Source organism: Bombina bombina, chromosome 1 (assembly GCF_027579735.1).
Source record: "Bombina bombina isolate aBomBom1 chromosome 1, aBomBom1.pri, whole genome shotgun sequence".
NCBI classification, from domain to species: domain Eukaryota; kingdom Metazoa; phylum Chordata; class Amphibia; order Anura; family Bombinatoridae; genus Bombina; species Bombina bombina.
Window position 1 is genome coordinate 984,308,195 of NC_069499.1, and position 15,490 is coordinate 984,323,684.

At 39.2% G+C, this 15,490-nt stretch overlaps 1 protein-coding gene across 1 annotated transcript in view; it reads right to left on the reverse strand.

The window, feature by feature from the left end:
- NKAIN4 (sodium/potassium transporting ATPase interacting 4) overlaps positions 1 to 2,466 on the reverse strand; it is a 114,274-nt gene extending 111,808 nt beyond the window's left edge. Inside the window, exon 1 of the mRNA XM_053693119.1 lies at positions 2,280 to 2,466. Coding sequence (XP_053549094.1) covers positions 2,280 to 2,333 — 54 coding nt within the window. The 5' untranslated portion in view covers positions 2,334 to 2,466. The remainder of the gene's footprint in view (positions 1 to 2,279) is intronic.
- Positions 2,467 to 15,490: the final 13,024 nt, after the last annotated feature.

The window sequence follows — 15,490 nt, forward strand, 5'->3', positions numbered from 1 at the left end:
GCATCAACAATCATAATAGGAAAATATTTTTTTTTTGCCATAGGAACTAAGTTGAATCAGTGCTAAACCTCCGTAAGGGAATACAAGAGGGCAGGCTACCCCTGTCTGCACATGTGCATACAGAGTTGTGCTATATCTGAATATTAGTTTGTGATTGGTTATCAGGGGTTCTTTTGCTCTGAGGGACAGAGAAATCAGTTAAAAGAATAAACATAAAATAATATACTCCTTTGACAAATTAAAGCTGCAGTTTTGATTGCAAAACTATTCTTATATGGAGGTTCATAACCATGTAGTTTAAAGTTTGTATTTAATGTCCCTTTAAGTTATGAATTTTGTGGAAAAATCGTTAGATGAACAAAGGATTGTGACAGTGCCAAATAGGTTTAATTACACATAGTGAAAACTATGTGTTGTTTATATTTTTCGTACTCCAGTATTTTAAATCTTGTTTTTTTCACTGCCCCCAGAGGGACTGGAGTACATTTTATACAATTCAGAACCCTGACCCCCTGACATACTGCACACTGATTGTTTGATCAGCGCAGGAGCTCATTTATATCTACTCCTAACTGGCCACTGACCAAAGCAAATAAAATAAGATTAGGAAGATTCAAAAGGTGTTTAAGGTGTATATCTCTGGACTACAAAACAGTGCAAATCTTGCTTACAAAATGCCAGTTTTAATTTTTTTTTTATTATTTTGTGTGCAGATATATTGCAATGCAGTAATTTATTTCTGATACATATATAAAAAAAAGTGACTTTAATATCTATTTAAGGGCAAAGTATACAAATTTACCACATAAAACAAGTCAGTTTGAGTTTAGTATCTATTATGTCGTAACTTCTGCCACAACATTCAAACCTCAACATTTTTAATGGTTTGGTTCTATCTATAGATTTTTTTTATCCCATTGCTTTGACATTAAGGTCCTGTGTCTGTGGAGCCAACACCCCTTGTCACTACAGAATTACAAATCCAAGCTAAGATTTCAGAGGATAATTTATTTTTGGTCTGGGTGGAATATGCTACCCACTCATGACACTGATCATCACAACACCAACCAAAGGGTCACATGCCCTGCAGCCTATATAGCAATGGGAAAACCTTATGAAACCATTGTTTGCTGGCACCCTGACGACACAACAAGGGCGAGGGGAGCTCTCTTTGTTATCCCCCATCAGCCAATGAAAGTCAAGCACTAAGAGCATAGAGAGGACAGCCAAATATGGGACAACTTATTTTCAGAATTCAACAATTTTTACTGCCTATCTATATTATACTTTGATCTACATAGCTAGAAAGTAGCAAAACACCATATTTTTGGATCAAACATCACTTACAGAGTAGCAATGTTTCATACTACCATTTATGTAGCCATTACAGCCTGGTAAAGCTAGTTGTGTGCATCCTAATCATTAGTATGAAGAGAAATGATTCCTACACTTCACCCCCTTGTTCTGGGCTATTGTCCTATTATATGACATTTTCCCTTTGCTAAGTAATGTATGAGCAGTACACACACAGGTCGACTGACCCAATCCAGGAAAATGAAAAAATATAAGTTACTTTGATCTCTTTTCCACAAATCTGCTGTATTTAATGAAACAAATTTGTGCTGGGTAATTTGAAAATGATCATCAGCTGATGATCACACGACAAGGATAAAAACAAAATGTAATCTAAATTAAAAATGCTTTTTATTTGCATCCCCCCTCCGCTTTGTCCCTTTAAACTGAAATGCATGGAATTCTCACGGTACTATGAGAAGAAAGACATCCTATGCCAAGCCAGTTTACTATATAGTATATTTGTTATGACTGTCTGTGCATTAACCCCTTGGATACCAGGAAGAACTGTAATGTATTGCAAAACATATTACATACTTCTATGGCAGCCAAGGTGTTAATATGTGGACAGTGTTTACATTTCCTATAATTTACTTAACACAATACAAGCACATGTATATGGGAGGCAGGGGCCCTTCTTTAAAAGTTGTGGTCTGTTATTTCTGTTTGGAGCCATGTCTATGCTATTTGCAAGAATTTAAAATAACCAATAAGTAGTATACATTGCTAGTAGATTTGCCCCAGCAATCTTGTCACATTTATAGATTGTAAGCTCCGAAGGTGAAAGTAGCTCAGTGCAACTTTAATCTATAGCAAGCCATCTCATTAAATGCATTTTTTTCTTTCTGCTAAATACTGCAAACCTCATTTTTAAATACCTTAAACAAGAAGGAAAAAATATAAAACTTTAATAAAGGATGACTTACCAGTTGGAATGTGCAGAGGAATATTAAAGTGCATCTGCCAGTACAGCATCCCATCCTCCTGCTAGGGGGAACACAATTCTGTCCTGCAGACTCCCCCAATCTGAAGTACAAGCTGACTGCGGCTATGTGGCTCTATTGTGGACCATGTCTAGCGTACACTGGGGACAGAGCAATACAGACTCCTGCCTTCTTCACTAGGATACAGACGAACAGATGCTTCCCACAGTGTGTGCTACTGATGCTGAGAAGAGCCCCCTCCCTCACTCCCTCTCTAATCTCTCTTTCTCACCATTAAAGGAGGAGGCAGTGCATCTCTTAAAGGGCCAGTATCTCAACCATCACAAACAAAAGCTTCTCATCCACTGCACAGGTCTGTGATACAGCTCCTTGACTGAAAAGCTTGTTAAATGTCCATTGTATACTGGATTTGCATAAATGTTGTGCAGATGATCTGTTTATATAGCCCATCTGGGGGTGTTTTTGTAACAATGTATAGTTTTGCTTATTTTTTAATAACATTGTGATGATTTTCAGACTCCTAACCAAGCCCAAACGTGTTTGATGTATACCCATGTTTACAGACTCCTGCTGGCTAATGTTTGTGTTATCTGTATTTTCATATGCAGGGAAGGGGGGATTGTCTGCTCTTTTTCCCAGCCCCTTTCACTGGGTGTCCCAGCTTAACCTCATCAACAGTGCTAAACTGGGAGCTTCTAAGTAAGGTTTTATACTGGATTTTTAGATCAGTATCTGTGCATATTTTTCTTCATAGCAGTGTCTATTACATGCAGCTATATGGAAATTGGTGTATACTGTTCCTTTAATGTAGAAGAAAATAACACTGCTATAAAGCTTCTGTAAAACAGATATATCAACATTATTGAAAAACATAAATATTAGAGAGTTTAATATCTAAATTGCAAAGGAATGAAGTATTAAAGGGACATTAAACACTAACTAAATGCTAGATAGAATGATGCATTCAAAGAAAAGATTAGTCTGAGAATAACATGTAGATGTATTTTTTAAAGTTTCATTGGTTGTTTAAATATTGACAAAATAAGTGTAAAGTTTTAGGGCCCAATCCGATATGCAGCGTCGCCCGCAAAAGCCGGCCACGCCAAATTTTGCGCGGGTTAGGTATCCTATATACGGCGTAACCTAGAAGTTACGCTCGTATATTTCTGCCTTCGGCCGTAGTTTTTTGGCCCATAGACAGGTATACCAAACCCGCGCAGTTTGGTATCCAATATACAGCGTAAGGACTTACGTGGCGAAAATGGAGAAATCTTACTCCATTTTCACCTCGCCACAAAATGCAGGCGTAGTAAGCCTTATGCTGAGTATTGGAGCCCCGTAACTCCATAAACTACCTGCAAAATAAAACCTAACACCTAACGCATGCGCAATGTCTATCTACCTGTCAACCGCAATCCCTAATAAAGTGCTTAACCCCTAAACCACCACTCCCGGACCCCGCCGCCACCTACATTAAATGTCTAACCCTCTAATGTGATCCCCCTACACCGCCGCCACCTATATTATATATCTAACCCCCTAATGTGAGCCCTCTACACCGCCGCCACCTATATTATATATCTAACCCCCTAATGTGAGCCCTCTACACCGCCGCCACCTCTATTAAAATTATTAACCCCTAATGTAATCCCCCTACACCGCCGCCACCTCTATTAAAATTATTAACCCCTAATCTAATCCCCCTACACCGCTGCCACCTCTATTAAAATTATTAACCCCTAATCTAATCCCCCTACACCACCGCCACCTATAATAAATGTATTACCCCCTAAAATACTAAAGTGTCCCTACACTGCATTGCCCCAAAGTAATCAGCTCTATTACCAGCCCTTAAAAGGGCCTTTTGCGGGGCATTGCCCCAAGGTAATCAGCTCTTTTACCTGTAATCTGACCCCCCTACACCGCCACCACCTATATTAAATATATTAACCCCTAATCTAATCCCCCTACACCGCCGCCACCTATATTAAATATATTAACCCCTAATCTAATCCCCATACACCGCCGCCACCTATATTAAATATATTAACCCCTAATCTGACCCCCCCTACATTAACTATATTAACCCTAATTATATTAGGGTTAATATAGTTATTATATTATATATATTAACTATATTAACCCTAGCTAACCCTAACACCCCTAAATTAATTATTATTGCAATACATCTAAATAAAATTAATATTATTAACTAAAATATTCCTATTTAAAACTAAATACTTACCTATAAAATAAACCCTAAGATAGCTAAGATATAATTAATAATTACATTGTAGCTATTTTAGGGTTTATATTTATTTTACAGGTAACTTGGTATTTATTTTAACTAGGGACAATAGCTATTAAATAGTTAATAACTATTGAATAGCTACCTAGTTAAAATAATTACCAATTTACCTGTAAAATAAATCCTAACCTAAGTTACAAATACACCTACACTATCAATAAATTAATTAAATAAACTACAATTATCTAAACTAAAATATAATTAAATACACTAAACTAAATTACAAAAACAAACAAACACTAAATTACAAAAAATAAAAAAAGATTACAAGAATTTTAAACTAATTACACCTAATCTAAGCCCCCTAATAAAATAACAAAGCCCCCCAAAATAAAAAAAATGTCCCTACCCTAAACTAAATTACAAAAAGTAATCAGCTCTATTACCAGCCCTTAAAAGGGCCTTTTGTGGGGCATTGCCCCAAAGTAATCAGCTCTTTTACCTGTGGAAAAAAAGAACAACCCCCCCATTACAACCCACCACCCACACACCCCTACTCTAAAACCCACCCTATCCCCCCTTAAAAAAACCTAAGTCTAACCCCCAAGTGGTCCTTACCTGTCCTGAAGACCGGAGGAGAAGGTCCTGTTCCAGGCGGCGACCTCTTCTTCTTCCAGGAAGTCTTCTTCCATCTTAGCTATCTTAGGGTTTATTTTATAGGTAAGTATTTAGTTTTAAATAGGAATATTTTAGTTATTAATATTATTTAGATTTATTGCAATAATAATTAAGTTAGGGGTGTTAGGGTTAGATAGGGTTAATATAGTTAATATATATAATATAATAACTATATTAACTATATTAACCCTAATATAATTAGGGTTAATATAGTTAATATAGGTGGCTGCGGTGTAGGGGGGTCAGATTAGGGGTTAATATATTTAATATAGGTGGCGGCGGTGTAGGGGGATTAGATTAGGGGTTAATATATTTAATATAGGTGGCGGCGGTGTAGGGGGGGTCAGATTACAGGTAAAAGAGCTGATTACTTTAGGGCAATGCCCCGCAAAAGGCCCTTTTAAGGGCTGGTAATAGAGCTGATTACTTTGGGGCAATGCAGTGTAGGGACACTTTAGTATTTTAGGGGTAATACATTTAATATAGGTTTCTGCGGTGTAGGGGGATTAGATTAGGGGTTAATAATTTTAATAGAGGTGGCGGCCGTGTAGGGGGCTCACATTAGGGGGTTAGATATATAATATAGGTGGCGGCGGTGTAGAGGGCTCACATTAGGGGGTTAGATATATAATGTAGGTGGTGGCGGCGGTGTAGAGGGCTCACATTAGGGGGTTAGATATATAATGTAGGTGGCGGCGGTGTAGGGGGCTCACATTAGGGGGTTAGATATATAATATAGGTGACGGCGGTGTAGGGGGATAAGATTAGGGGTTAATAATTTTAATATAGGTGGCGGCGGTGTAAGGGGGTCAGATTAGGGGTAGTACATAAAATGTAGGTGGCGGCGGGGTAGGGGGCTCACATTAGGGGTTAATATAGTTAAAATAGGTGGCGGCGGTGCAGGGGGATCATATTAGGGGGTAATATAGTTAATGTAGCTGGCGGCGGGGTCCGGGAGCGGCGGTTTAGGGGTTAATATATTTATTGTTGAGAGGGGGGTTGCGGATAGAGGGGTATACGTGTCGGGCTATGTTTGGGAGGCGTGTTAGACAGTGACGGGAGATTTAGTAGTTTAGTCAGTTTTTTTATGCGGCGGCAGTTTCTAAAGTGCTGTAAGTCACTGGCGACTCCAGAAATTTGTACTTACGCAGATTTCTGGACATCGCTAGTTTGTCAGACTTACGGCACTTTAGCAACTGCCGGCGTGGTATATGAGATAGCTCGATGTGCGAGCTGAAACTACGGGCGGCGCAGGTTTCCACGCTTGCGCAGAAACTGTGCCGTATATCGGATCGCGCCCCAAATGTCTATAAAACAATGGGAGCTGCCATGTTGTAACTTAGGTTAGCTCAGTTGGTAAATGCCCTGACTACAAAAAAAAACCTGTTTAAAAGATCCAAGGTCACAGGTTCAAATCCCGGCAGGGCTGACTCAGCCCTTCATCCTTCCAAGGTCGATAAAATGAGTACCATTAAATTGGGTAATAATAACAATTATTACTATTCAGCTGCCGATTTGGTTAATTCCAAGAGCAAGCGCTTTGAGTCCCACTGGGAGAAAGTCTCTATATAAATACTAGTTATTATTATATAAATATGATAGGGGATTTCTACCTCTATTATATATATATTTTTTCACATTGTATTTAAGGAGAATCAACATTCACTACTACACTATTAGTATTAATGGATAAAACAGTGGTTTGTTAATGTGGCAGTAGGCCAGGATGTGCTGTAATGATTCAAAGGGATAGTCTACCTTGGAATTGTTATTGTTTAAAAAGGTAGATAATCCCTTTATTACCCATTCCCCAGCTTTGCATAACTAACATTGTTATATCAATACACTTTTTACCACTGTGATTACCTTTTATCTAAGCCTCTGCAGACTGCCCCCTTATTTTAGTTCTTTAGACAGACTTGCATTTGAGCAAATCAGTGCTAACTCCTAGATAACCCCACATGTGTGAGCACAATGTTATCTATATAGCACACATGAACTAACACCCTCTAGCTGTGAAAAACTGTCAAAATGCCCCGAGCTAAGAGGCAGCCTTCAAGGGCTTGGAAAAACAAAATTTATGCTTACCTGATAAATTTCTTTCTTTCTTGACACGGTGAGTCCACAGGATCATCAATTACTGTTAGGAATACCACTCCTGGCCAGCAGGAGGAGGCAAAGAGCACCACAGCAAGGAAATAACAAAAGGTGCAGAGGTGCCTGAGGTTTATATAACAAAAACTGTCTGAAAAACAGGGAGAGCAGTGGACTCACCGTGTCAAGAAATAAATAAATTTATCAGGTAAGCATAAATTTTGTTTTCTTTCTAATGACAGGGTGAGTCCACGGAATCATCAATTACTTTTGGGAATCAATACCCAAGCTAGAGGACACAGATGATAAGGAAGGGACAAGACAGGTAACCTAAACAGAGGGCACCACTGCTTGCAGAACCTTTCTGCAAAAAGAAGCCTAAGCTGAGGCAAAAGTATAAAATTTATAGAATTTAGAAAAAGTGTGCAAAGAAGACCAAGTTGCAGCCTTACAGATCTGTTCTACAGAGGCCTTATTCTTGAAGGCCCAAGAAGAAGACACTGCCCTGGTGGAATGAGCTGTATTCCTCTCAGGAGGCTGATGTCCAGCAGTCTCATATGCAAACGGAGGAAACAAATATACCAACCTGAAGTTCCAAGGAACTGCCAGAGCATCTATTAGAAAGGCTTGAGGGTCTCTCGAACTCAAACCGTAATTTGGGAGCTTGGTGTTCTGATTAGACGCCATCAGATCCAATTCTGGAAACCCCCATTTGGTCGTTAACCTGGAGAACACTTCCGGATGGAGTTCCCACTCCCCGGGATAGAAAGTCTGTCTGCTCAAAAAACCGCTTCCCAGTTGTCCACTCTTGGAATGTGGATGTCAGATAGACAGCAATTGTGAGCCTCCACCCACTGGATGATCCGTGCCACCTCCTTCATGACTAAGGAACTCTGAGTTCCCGCTTGGTGGTTGATGTAGGCCACTGAGGTTATGTTGTTCGTTGGGAACCACAAACAGGTTTGAGTAAAACTCGAGACCCTGTTCCTGACTTGGAACAGGCACTAACACTCCCAAGAGGGAAAGGTCCTGTACACATTTCAAGAACGCCTTTCTTTTTATCTGGTCTACAGATAATCTTGAAAGGTGGAACCTGCTCCTGGGAGGAAAAGTTTTGAACTCTAACTTGTACCCCTGGGAAACTATGCCCACTGCCCACAGATCTGGGACATCTCTTTCCCAAGTTTGTGTGAACTGAAAGAGTCTGCCCCCCACTTGATCCGATCCTGGATCGGGGGCAAACCCTTCATGCTGACTTGGATTCATCTGTGGGTTTCTTGGATTGCTTCCCCTTGTTCCAAGACTGACTAGGCTTCCAAGAGGACTTGGATTGTTCCTGTTTGGTAGAGGCGGGGTAAGGCTTACCTCTTAAGTTGCGAAAGGAACGAAAATTAGTCTGACGTCCCTTCAATTTGTTTTCTTGTTTTGAGGCAGAAAAGATCCTTTAACATCCGTGATATTGGAAATAATTTCTGCAAAAGCCGGCCCAAACAAGGTCTTTCCCTTGTAAGGGATTGCCAAAAGCTTAGATTTAGAAGAAATATCTGCAGACCAGGATTTAAGCCATAGCACTCTACGCTCTAAGATTGTGAAGTCAGATATGTTGGCCCCTAACTTAATAACTTGCAAAGACGCGTCAGTTATAAAGGAATTGGCTAATTTCAGAGCCTTTATCCTATCCTGAATTTCCTCTAAAGGAGTTTAAGCTTGAAGAGATTCAGACAACGCATCAAACCAATAGGCTGCAGCACTGGTTACTGTAGCAATACACACCGCCGGTTGCCACTGTAACCCCTGATGAGTATACATCTTTTTTTAAAAGATCCTCCAGTTTTTTGTCCATAGGATCTTTGAAAGAGCAACTATCCTCAATAGGGATAATAGTTCTCTTAGCCAAGGTAGAAATTGCCCCTTCCACTTTTGGAACCATCTGTCACAACTCCTTGAAAGAGTCGGCTACCAGAAACATCTTCCTGAAGACAGGGGAGGGGGTAAAAGAAATTCTTGGTCTCTCCCATTCCCGGGTAATAATCTCTGTGGCATGTTCCAGAACTGGAAACACGTCTCCAGGAGAGGGGACATCAAAGTATCTATTCAACTTACTAGACTTTTTAGGATTGACATCGATAGGCGTATTGTAGTCGCTCAGAGTAGCTAGAATCTCCTTTAACAAAACACGAAGGTGTTCAAGCTTGAATCTGAAGGAAACCACTTCAGCATCAGAAGCAGGAATTACACTATCCGAATCTGAGATTTTACCCTCAGAGGCTACCAAAGTATCCTCTTCTTCCGACTTATGGGAAAGAGCAGCCTGGTTAGCCTGAACAGGATCTGATACCTTGCTATCTGAGTCTATTATCTTCCTCTTACATTTCCCCTGCAGCATGAGGATGGCCTCTAGCAACTCGGATACCGCCGAGGATACCTGTGCTGCAATTTCATCCTTCAAGTACACTCCATCCAGAGATTGAGAGGACCCACAGGGCACTGCATGAGACGATAAAACAGATTGGGACCCTTGTGGAAAAGGCTGTGCCTGGACAGCAGCCACATGAGAAGAGTGGTGGCTCAGAATCAAACAGTCTGTCTTTGTACATTAAGGTTCTTTCAATCCAGGAACCACAAAAAGGCAAAGGGGGTTCAACTAGGGCCTTCTAGCAAATTTTACACTCTGTAATTAGCATAGACTCTAAATCCATCTTGCAACAAAAGATTCAGCAAACTTTTCAAGAACACAAAAAAATTTTTTTTTCAAAATTTTCAAAACATTACTGTCCCTTTAAGGCTTTCGCTAGTATGCGGTAACAGCAATAACTGAACCCCGACAAGCCTTGTCAGAAAAACTTCACAGGCCAAGATAAGAGAAAAAATTAATTAACTTTACATTTTTTAACTTAAACTAAACCTCTGCACCCTCTACACCACAGCACTAAGCTGCAGTGCCTACCTGAACCGCACTGCAGCGATATCGAACAGCACAACAGTCTCATGAGAGAGGATTACTGAAGCCGTGAACTACGGGAGGAAAGGCGCCAAACCAAAGCGCGTGCTGTGACAGACGAAAAGGCCCCACCCCCGTGATGTCACAGCCTCCAATGGACCCCAATTTCCCCGTTTAGTAGAAGAAGAAAAAACGGTCCAAATAATATAAGTCACTGCTATAAGCAGAACGACCGACTAAGCCACCAATAAATTGTAAAACACCTAATTACTGATAGGACCTACACAGTAAAGTGCCTCTCTCCCCAGGACTCTGATGTCCTGGATCGTCACAGTGCCCTGCTACCCTGTCTAAGAAACCTGTACTCACAGGAAAGATCCCAAATAAAAGTGCAGACCATGTCTTATAAAGTGCCAGAGTTCTTTCTTTCCCAAGAAATAAAATGGCACTTACCTGCACCCATGTATGTCCGACAGGGAGACATCTCACTTGGTATGAGATGAAGCTACTCCTCACAGAGACCTGTGGGGGAAAAAAGAATGAACAGAGTAAGCCTACTCTGGTTGTCTGACATAGGGCAGCAATCTGTTAGGAAAACGTAGTGAGGCCCACCTCAAAAGTTCCCAACTGCTTAAAAGCTACCACAGCTCTCCTGAAGAGACTAACGTGGAGTACAGCTATACCAAAATTGTGATGGAAGATCAGAGCAATCCTGCCCTGGCTTCAAAACAAAAAAATCTTGATAGAAGAATCTTTTTTCAGACACCTATTACTTCACCACCTCCTTGCACTAGAGGCAAAGATAATGGCTGGGGTTTGTGGGAAGGGACGTGATACTTAACAGCCTTGCTGTGGTGCTCTTTGCCTCCTCCTGCTGGCCAAGAGTGGTATTCCCAACAGTAATTGATGATCCCGTGGACTCACCGTGTCATTAGAAAGAAATTAGCATATGAGCCTACCTAGGTTTAGCTTTCAACAAAGAATACCAAGAGAACAAAGAAAATTTGATGATAAAAGTAAATTGGAAAGTTGTTTAAAATTGCATGCTCTATCTGAATCATGAAAGTTTAATTTTGACTAGACTGTCCCTGTAATGTATGTGCAATGAATTTCTGATGTCTAGCATGTATGTGCAGTCTTGCAGATATTACATACTATTCCTTCCAACCAATCAGAAATTTAATGCAAATTGCTTTCCATGGCTTTTCACATATTGAATGCTGTTCAATATAATTTGTACCACAATGTTCCACTATACTTTGCACAGGAACAATGTGATAACTGTATTCTAATCCACCAGAAAACACAACAGATTTTAACAGGCTTTTTTGACTTTTCAATTTCAACGTCTTTTAAAATGTCAGATTTTGTCATCTACCATTATAAGAATTCAAACACGCTCAAACAAGCAATCAATAAGTTGCAAATAAATTATTAGAGAAAATAAACTTTTTATATTTATCAACATGTAAAAAGTGTATTCATGTTATCATACTGAATGGGTTAATTGCATATTTCAACAATTCTAGTTAGGACACAATAAAACTGATCTTAAATAACATTCAAAGATAAGTTAATTCATTTATTTCAAAACAGTTCATGCTTTAACTAACTTGTGTTGTTTTTGAGAACATAAAAACCAGCATGTAAGTGAGGCTGGGTCAGATGCAATGACCTAGGGCAGCAGACACTGTTCACTTTGCTGGCTGACTCAGAAGTGAGAGGGGTTGAGCCTTAAATACTGAGCGAGAACGTGGGTCAGCTACAAAGAGAGAGATGAAAAGTGGATGAGCTGGTGTATTGCGGGGGTGAGAGAGGGGTGGAAGGCTATGAAAGTAAGATACATTCTGAGGTTGAAGCAGAACAGTGTGATTGATGGTAGCCCCTAATGCCCAGAGCACCATGAATACTTTGTCAAATGGTTTGTTTAAGGGACTGTGGGATGTGGAAAAATACAAAAGGTGCCAGTTATTCTTCCCATGTTTCCTTCTTTGTGTCCTGCTGAAGGGTGACTTGGAGTCAATATTTCAGACTAACAAGGCTGTACCTAAGCTTGCATGTTGGATCTGTGGACAGTTTCTGGTTTCTAGCAGGGTTTGGTCAACCAACGGGCTTTTAAGAAAAATAGCCGAACCCAACTTTTTTTTTAAAGTTTTTGGACTATCATACCTGTATATCACAATCTCCATTTGTCATATTAACATACATAACTATGTGCTATCAATACAGATTATCATAATATTCCCTCAAAGTATATTGAAAAAAGAAAGTTATAACCTTAACATAAGAAGTTACATTGAAAAAATAAAATAAAAAAATTATAACCTCATAAGGTATATTGAAAAAAGGGGTTTAACTCCATATTACTTACATTTTAGATGCAAAATGATGTCTCTTTATGTAAATAAATAGATTTTTAATAACAACTAGACTACATAGTATAATTACAGAGAATGTTGTAGTAGGAGATACTTTATAGTTTAACTGATAAATACCTAAACTCACTACTTTAAACATCTATGTCCATCCAATATACATTGTGTAAGCACATAGCATAACACATGAAGCTAGATGGATCTTCTAGGGCAGGGCCCACAGAATACCAAACAGGTCACATTTTATAAATGCCTAATGAGCAAAGCATATGATATCATCAACCGCTCATTTGTACCAGTTACCTAATGTATTGGAATGTTAAGTATCTATGAAAACACGGTTTGTTAAGGAGTCCTGAGGTCTGTCACTAATCCTTTTCTGTGGATATGTTGGCCTATAAGTCATGATTCAATGATTTATTGCCCTATCCTTTTTTTTCCCTGACAGGTTCTTGCTTTCTGAATTTCATTTGACTTGAGTGAAGCTGGTAATAGTTATGATCATTGGAAAACTATTATACAGGTATACTTTTAGATGAAGAGAAAATACTGTACATTACTGTATCTAGTCTTGACATAAATTGTGAATGTTTATTTGCAAAATCATGCTCAAGATTAGGGGCTGTGCAATAAATCACATGATGCAATTAATCGCAATATGAGACTAAGCAATATCTAAATCGCACGAGGCTGCAATTTTTTTGATCAAAACAAACAACAGAAAAAGTCTGAAATGGCTTCCTTAACATGTCATGTCACACAAACGCTCCAGCACTGATCACTTTTCCAGGGGGTCAGAACAAGAAGCGACACATCTGTGTTACAGCACGTAACACAGCCAGAAGGTGTGCACAGACATAACAGGTGGCAAAGGGAACAAGCCACTGTTTTGAACAATTAAATGCAATTTTGAATGCAAAAATGTATGTTTAAAAATATTTAAATAAAATTGCAATCACAATATTTCATCAAACAATCATGATATTTAGTTTTTACCATATCACACAGCCCTACTCAAGATCATGTCTTGGATGCCCTATTGGAGTAATGTATTTTTTTTTCTGTATGTATAAGCAATGCTCTTATGGATTATGAAACAGTTTCTAAAGTTTCCAATTACAGGTAGCCCTCAGTTTACGCCGGGGTTAGGTTCCAGGAGGAATGGTTGTAAATCGAAACCGTTGTAAATTGAAACCCAGTTTATAATGTAAGTCAGTGGGAAGTGAGGGAGTTAGGTTCCAGGCCCCTCTCAAAATTGGCATAAGTAACACCTAATACATTATTTTTAAAGCTTTGAAATGAAGACTTTAAATGCTAAACAGCATTATAAACCTAATAAAATAATCACACAACACAGAATATATAATTAAACTAAGTTAAATGAACAAAAACAATTGCTAAACAGCATTATAAACCTAATAAAATAATCACACAACACAGACTTTACTTGCATTTTTTCTGCAAACAGTTCTTTCTATGCATTCCAATCTGGACTGATTTATAGACAGGAAGATCTTGTTCCTTTGCAAGCTGCTCGATAGCTCAGGTCTGGTCAACCTGATTAATTTCAGCTTGCTTGGTTTGCATATCTTTGCTGCAACACAAGCGGAAAGCTCCACCTACTGGCTATTTTAATCAATGCACTGCTTCTCAATGCTTTTCAATAGCAGTCACATGACTGAAAAAAAGGTTGTTATTCTGAAACGGTGTAAATTGTAAACCGAGGGCCACCTGTATTTTGCTATTGAAACCTACTAATTTATTATTATAATGATATTTATATGCTCAAATGCTGGGGGCCATGTATGTACTGTTTGACTAGCAGCAAAAATGTTTTATAATTGGATACAGTTTGTATCCTTTGCTGTGCACTGTCCTCCTCGCAGGTGGCTCTTCTATTTATTTCACTGTCTTGAGCTAATATACAGAAAGACCACATTCTGAGGTGAGTAAAAGTGAGTCCCCTGGCTTATTTGTGTATATTTATCAAACATGTATATATACGTCATGCGGAACAATAGCCAAAGTACCGCACAATATATTTATGTTCATTTTGGTTAAGTGGGGCTTTAGTTTTAGAATAAGCATAACTGTTTTTTTATTTTTGGTAAAAAAATAAATTCTGTAATGGTAGCTTTTTTTTCAGGTAAGGTTATTTGTTTGAGGGGCAACTTAGGGAGTGTTTGGTTAGGGGAGTTAGCTCGTATAGATATTAGTGGGTATTAAGCGGTGGGGGTTGTGGCGGTTTAGGGATTAATAGTGTAGTGGGGTAGTTTGCGATGGGGTTGTGGTGAATTAGGGGTTAATAGAGTAGTGGGGTAGTTTGCAAAAAGGGGGTGTGGCAGTTTATGGGTTAATAGTGTAGTGGGGTAGTTTGCAATGGGAGTTGTGGCAGTTTAGGGGTTAACAGAGTAGTGGGGTAGTATGTGGGGGAGTGAGGGTTTATAGGTTAATAGAGTAGTTTAGTGCAACTGTTTACTCCAGGCAAACTCTTTATACTTTTCAGGTCGCATAAAAAGTTTGAGCATTAAATGCGATTTCGCTCAAGTTATCGCATGTACTTTTAACTACAAGCGGACACTGCCGATCAACACCGCCCATAGAAAATATGGGGCGCTTAAATTACCATTAGTTCGCACAAACAAATTCACAGTAATTTAAACAGCGCACCACTTGTAACATGGATTTGAGCGTAAAGAACACCAGGCTCTCGCAATCACGTTTACGCTCCTCGCGCTAAGATAGTGCTCCACTCGTAATCTGGCCCTTGGTAAGCAAAAAAAGTAATAGTTCCCACAGAAATATGGCCCTCAATTCCTCCTGTATCTGTTTGATAAATTTTGTCTTACAACTATTG